General features: G+C 47.3%; 1 protein-coding gene across 2 annotated transcripts in view; it reads right to left on the bottom strand.

The window, feature by feature from the left end:
* LOC8155742 (calmodulin-binding transcription activator 3) overlaps window positions 1-1,450 on the bottom strand; it is an 8,692-nt gene extending 7,242 nt beyond the window's left edge. For both annotated transcript variants that reach the window (XM_021463374.1, XM_002489167.2), the window contains exon 1: window positions 1,175-1,450. In XM_021463374.1, the coding sequence (XP_021319049.1) occupies window positions 1,175-1,220 (46 nt within the window). In that variant the 5' untranslated portion in view covers window positions 1,221-1,450. The remainder of the gene's footprint in view (window positions 1-1,174) is intronic.

The following is a 6,653-nucleotide window of genomic DNA, read 5'->3' as shown; positions in this document are numbered from 1 at the left end:
TCAGATGTTTATGGCCCATTCAGGTAAAGTTTGCAATACCTTTGGCCACAAAACACAGTGTTAAGTGCCACGAACTAACTAGGGTTTTGTAGAACCTTATGACTACAACTTGAATGAACACCCATTTTCTGCTGGCTTCGGACACGCTCAACATAAGGTAGGATCAGAAGATTTGACAGAAAGGGATATCCCGTTTTGGACAAACAGAAGATTACTGTAACCCCACCTTGACCCTGACAAAAACCAAATTTTGAGGTAACCTCGTAAGCTCTCAACTTGACACACACCAAATTCGTCCACAAAGCACAAATAAGATTAGCAAAAAAAAATGGACCTCTTTGACTTTCAGTTCAAACGAGGCACCAGTTACTGGAAACGATGAACAAAACTGGCTATCCTGGCCATGGGATCCAAATTCCAAACAGTGCAATGCAAACAGCAGCCCAAAACTGCCCTACTGCCCGATTCAGTTGGACAGACCCCCATAACACAACCAACCCAGACCTTGATACATTCTCCAGCAGATCAGAGCATGGATGCTGCTATCAAAAGCAAATAGCAAGCAATTTTTCCTCATCCCTGTGCTGTCAGAGGGCCAGAGCTCCTAAAACCGGGAAAATCCCACTGGAGAGCGCATAAATAAGAACCTCCCTACTCCCTAACTCCCGGACATAGTGCAACCAAAACTACCAAACACATGCTTATTAACCCCAAAATTTCCATGGCCTCCAATCTCCGTGTACCTATCTGCAAGTATTTGATAAATACACCACTGCTTGCAGCGATTCCCTACGAGAAGCACACAAACTCTGAACGAGGAAGGCCTCACAAAGACCCTCCTGCCCCGCAGCGATCGCCGGGCCGACATGCCGACGCCTCCGTGCCGGCACCACCACAAAGTACCAAACGCCCAAAGTCCCGACGCCAACACAAAGTATCAAACACCCACAGTCCCGATAGGTTCCAAGGAAAGCCTAGACCCGCGCCCGCGACGTGGAGAGATGCTTCCGCCTCGGCGACACCCGCATCTCCCGGCTGCCCAGTTGACCACGACCGGAGCGTTGACCGAAGCACTCAGATCGGATCGAAGCACCCCCGCCTCTGGAATCAGGAGCAAACAAAGCGCACGGGATCCCGGGGGAGATGAAGCGGGCGGGCGGACGGTACGGCTCACCTAGCTGCGGCACGACCGCGAGGCGTCGCGCCTCCGCCGAGGCCATCGATCGAGCTCACAAGCGGCGGCCGCACACCATGCAACCCGCTGGACCGGGCCAGGGGACGGGAGGCCGTGCTCGCCTGGGGATCCGAGCGGCGCGGGGTGGGGGGTGGAAAGGGTGATTTCTGCAGGATTCGGAGCGTTGGGGAAAGTGAAACGGAGAACTTTTCCTCGTTCGCTCTGCCGCGGGGGTTTAGCTCCGCGCGAGAGTGGTTGGAGGCCCGGAACTGGACTGCAAGGGGAGGGAGGGACTGGTGTATTAGGGCGAGGGAATGACCGTTTTGCCCCCCTGGATTAAGGAATCTTCCTTCTTGCTTCCTGGTCCGGTCTGCGGTGGTCGGGCCGCGGGCAGTAGTATACTCCTAATGTACCTGCTTGGGAGGTTCTTTCGGCCTTGTTTAGAGCATCTCCAACCATTATGCATTTAAAGTTATACATTTTAGGCAAATTGCAAACCCTCAAATGAAAATGGCAAGGCTAAAATCGGGTGATCTCCAACCGTTATGCAAAATGCCAAGTCCATCATCTTTTTTTTCTGGAAATTTTGTTTCGCGGCACTCCTTTCCGCGCGGCCAATCGATCCCGCGCCAAACAGCCCGCCGTCGTCTCCCGTTCACCAATTCCCGCGCCAACAGCCGCGCAGTACCGATCGTGAGCTGCGCAGTTCGTCGTTCCCGTTCGCAGTACCGATCGCAGTACCGATCTTCCGTTCCGTTAGTTCCCGTTCACGTCGTCTGTTGGCCATCAGTTCGTCGTCGTACAGGTTCGCCCCTTGCTCCAGTACCGATCTCCATCAGGTCCTGTTCCCCATCAGTTTCCGGTCGCCGCCATCAGTTCGTCGTCAAGGCAGGTCGCCGCTATCAGTCAAGCCGTTGCAGCTTGCGAGCAGCAGAATTTCGTGAACCCAATCCCATGATCCAATCCCCAAGCCACCAACAGCAGTACCCAATCCCATGATCCAATCCCCAAGCCGCCAAAAGCAGCCCACCCCCTAAGCCACCAACAGCAAAACCCTAGATATCGCATTGATGAAGAAGGCGTACCTGGCCGGCGTTGATGAGGAAGGCGTTGTAGATTCGTCCTATCGCGCGCTGCGTCGTCCTATTGTGCGCTGCTTCGTCCAAACGCGCGCGCGAAGCTGGCGAAGGAGGACGCGCGATGCTTCTCCTATCGCACGAAGTGGTGGCGGCGCGAAGGGAAACCGCGCGAAGGGAAGAAAAAAGCCCGCGAGGTGGAACCGAGAATCCCGTGATCTCTATTTGCATAGCCGGACTCCTTTGGCATATATGCCAAGTTTCCCCCTCCAAATGCATAGCTATGTAAAATGCAAAGTCCAAATGCATAACGATTGGAGGGGTTTTTTTTGGAATTTTATGCATTTTGGTAAATGCCAAGTCCATTTGCATAATGGTTGGAGTTGCTCTTAGTTCCGAAAACCGGAACCGTAGCACTTTCGTTTGTTTATGGTAAATATTGTTCAATCATAGACTAACTAGAGTCAAAAGATTCGTCTCGTGATTTACAGTCAAACTGTGTGATTAGTTTTTATTTTCGTCTATATTTAATGCTTTATGCATTTACCACAAGATTCGATGTGACAGGGAATCTTGAAAACTTTTTAGATTTCGGGTTGAACTAAACAAGGCCTTCGTGTTTGACCAGTTGGGGCACGTTTGATAGAGGGAGCTGAACAAAAGTTCTACATCGATTTAGCTCTACTATTATTCCTCTTAAATATACATTAATTATAAAGTTCACAAAATATATTAAAAAATAAAGTTCTCAGCTCACCCTACCTTATAAATTTATGTATAAAATTAGAAGGAGGGCAGTAGCAATTTCACTGGGGCAGCAGCAGTAGGGGGAGCTGGAGCCCCCTAGCCCGACTGCTAGCTTCGTCGCTGCCTGGCTGCTATGGGCCAAAGCCTTTGTTGATTATATTTTATGAAAAACAGCCGACCTAAATGATCCTTTGTTTGATTCTCATTTAAAAGTCTGGCTAGCAACCCACTACTACCTGTGTCTACCTAAAAATAGTCCGCGCGAGCTCGAGCTCAGCCTGGCTCTGAAAAAACGAAAGAGAGGAGCATTTTTAGGGAGACAGGAGAGAGAAGGTATTTTGTAGTCTAGGAGCCAAGCCGAGAGATGGGCCAAATGTATCAAACACTATCTCTTGCAGCTCGAGAGTCTGGCTAGGGAATCTTGGTGTTGACGGCAACATAACTTTTATAACTGCAAAAGGATGCTCACCAACATAGGTATAGAAGTTTAAACTAACAAATTCCACGAATTTTGGTGCATCTATATTTTGTAGGGGTTACACAGGAAAAGAGCTAAAGACAAGCTAATCATTGAACAAAAGTATCTCAAATGATGAATTGGACTGCACCATTGCAAAGAGCTCGTCAAGACACATGGAATAGAGTTTTGATTCACCCAAATCGGAGTCTATACGACAAAGTTACGCCTTCCACAAGATTGCAAATAGGTTTCAGAGTAGTCCGGAGTAAATTGGACATACCTCCCTCATCCAGACTCCGTTTTCAGTGATCCACGACTTTCTAGAAAGCTAACGAAAAGATCTATCAACCCTGCAAAGTGGGGCCCACTTGGCAAAGACCAAGGGGTGGCCGTCCAAGGGTGAGGAGTAATCTTAACCATGTGACGGCCTCCAACCGACCATTAAGATCTGCCTTTGAGGACTAATCTTCCTCAACATTGTACCTAAAAGCCACCTCTTGTTTATGTGACGGCCTCCAACCGACCTCTACAATGCATCTTGACCATTGTTCTATGTCGATTTGATCCAAGAGATGCAATTCATCCCACCGGACTATACAAGCAGAGGTAGACCCTCCTGAGGCATCAATTGATCTATCAATCCATCATAGTTTAGTTCAGAGGTGTCCCTCAAAAGGATAACCTAGAGCTCCACCAACTAGGGCATAGCTAGAAACATAAGAGTAGGAATTAGAGGAGTTAAGCAACGCTTGGATTCTAGATCTAGTTGCGAGGAGGCTAGGTAAAGCCTTGTACTTCTCTCTTGTATTCAACATTGTTAATCTATTTGTGTTATTTATCTTCTAGTTCATTGTGTTTACCTTCTAGTTCATATTTTGTTCTTCTAGTTCATAAATTAGATCATCTAGTTTATCTTGTTCTTGTTCTAGTTCGTCTAGTTCATTGTGTTCTTGTCTAGTTCATGTTTCCCTCTAGTTCTTATTCTAGTTTGTGTTTGATTCAAATACTTGATATGACTTTGTATAATTATATGTTCATAATTATCATGTTCATTGCCTACTTTGATTATATATTTAGTATAGTGGGATTAGCTTTGTTTTTATGCACTTGTTTGTATAGCGCTTACCCTTTGAATTCAGGGGTGGGTGACAGAAGTTGTGTAAGCATGGTGCTTAGACAATGTCTATCTGCGAATGCACCCTATGTTTCCAGCCATGTGGTAGATTGTGAAGGCGACAACTTCTTTGAGTCCTATGTAGTTGTTGACGGTAGATAAGTACTCTTTTTAACCATGAACATAGCATGAGGTTACTCTAATCTGAATATTATCTAGCTATAGGGGTTATCACTAACAGAATTACACAAGTTTTGGTGATTATCTATTTCTACAGGGGGTTATTGGAATAAGAACAAAAGTAGGTCCGCATGTTAGATTTACATAGAGAGGATACTGCAAACTTCAACTTTGGAGTAATCTAGAAGGTTCTAGGGGGCTCCAGACCAAACGGGAGCTCGAACCGGCTCGGTGGCCGGGCGGGTGAAAGCCCAAGTTTAGTTTTGATAATTAATGACAACAAGTTGCTGAAAGGATCAAGATGCCCAAGAGGGGGGGGTGAATTGGGCTTCTCTAAAACTTTAAGCAACCTATAAGCTCCAATTCAACCCCTTGTGCCTAGTGTGACTTAGAGAGCTACCGGATAAAAGTTTTGCAACCTAGTTCCAATCCTATTCTAGCATGGCAATTCTGAGAATGTAAAAGCACAAAGTAAATGCTAGAAAGTAAAGGAGTAGTGGAAGAAAATGCTAGCGTCCGGTGCTCAGGGGAACTTTGCAAGCTCCCTGGGTAAGGGACCGGACGCTGCCCGGTGCGTCTGGTGCCAGCGTCCGGTGCCTAACCCTAAGCACCAAACTACTCCAACGGCTAAGGACCTCACCGGACGCACTCACAGAGCGTCCGGTGCAGCGTCCGGTGCCCCTTTGGGCACCCAAACTTCGTCGAAACGCGATCGCTCCAACACGAAGTTTGTTCCTCTCGATCTAAGGACTAACTCTGAGCTGCCTAGTGCTAGGTTTACCAAGTGTGCACCACACCTAAACCTAAAGCCTTGCCTAAGTCAAGCTACTAGATCAAAGCCCCTCTTAATAGTACGGTCAAAGGAAAACAAGGTCCTAAACTACTCTAAGTGCCCTTCTTCACCATATGGCACTTAGACCTAGTCTAGTCTTGACGATGTCCATCCATCCTTTGAAAACCGAAACGATTTCCACTATTAAGTAGGCATGTACGTCCCTGTCCATCGAGTACCTATATACCATGACCTTACCTATGACTTTGCCTCTGCAAAACACACGTTAGTCATAGTAATCAATAATGTCATTAATCACCGAAATCACTAGGGGCCTAGATGCTCTTTCAATCTCCCCCTTTTTGGTGATTGATGACAACCTCGAGTATGAAAAGAGTTGAGGTTTTCAAAGTGACTTGGTTTCAATAAGCATATTACAATAAGAATAAGAGGATTAGTAATGCTTATATCAACCAAGTCCAATACCATGCATCCAAATATGTGAGTGGTATACAACAGGATATAAACACTAGGCTCATAAGTACATCGGAGTAGACACGCGGAAGCAAAAAGTAATATGAGCCAAACACATGACAATAAGATATCACATTAAGCACAAATCATGTCTCATAACCATAGTATCTCACACAAGTGCAATGCATAAAAGTAAACGTGATGCATGATAAAGAAGCACACATAAAGAGTATCTCTAAAGAATAAACTCCCTCTCTAGCTCCCTCTAACTCCCTAACTCTCTCATACGCACTCTCTCTCCCCCTTTGGCATCAAGCGCCAAAAACCTAAGAAGACGGAGGAGGAGGCGGAGCAGTAGAGTCCCTCGGCACGGCCACGAAGCGAGCTGCATCATCTGAAGTGTCGGCCGTCGAGGCAGAGGAAGTGGAGTGACCCTCTGAAGCTGCAGGTGCAGGAGAAGCGGTCCGGGTCTGCTCTGGCGCTGTCACAGGCTGTGCTGGCTGCTCAAGTCCGGCTGACGAAGATGGCACGGACTCGGTCGCTGTAGCTGTCGTCTTTGGAACGGTAGTAGACGGTGCAAGCTGCTCGGACGACGCTACTGAGGACGACAGTAGCTCTGTAGTGGTAACTGGCGCCGTAAAGACTGCAGGAGCCTG

The sequence above is a fragment of the Sorghum bicolor genome, chromosome 1 (assembly GCF_000003195.3).
Source record: "Sorghum bicolor cultivar BTx623 chromosome 1, Sorghum_bicolor_NCBIv3, whole genome shotgun sequence".
Classification (NCBI taxonomy): domain Eukaryota; kingdom Viridiplantae; phylum Streptophyta; class Magnoliopsida; order Poales; family Poaceae; genus Sorghum; species Sorghum bicolor.
The sequence above is the reverse complement of the archived record's forward strand: the minus strand, read 5'-3'. Positions and strand labels throughout refer to the sequence as shown.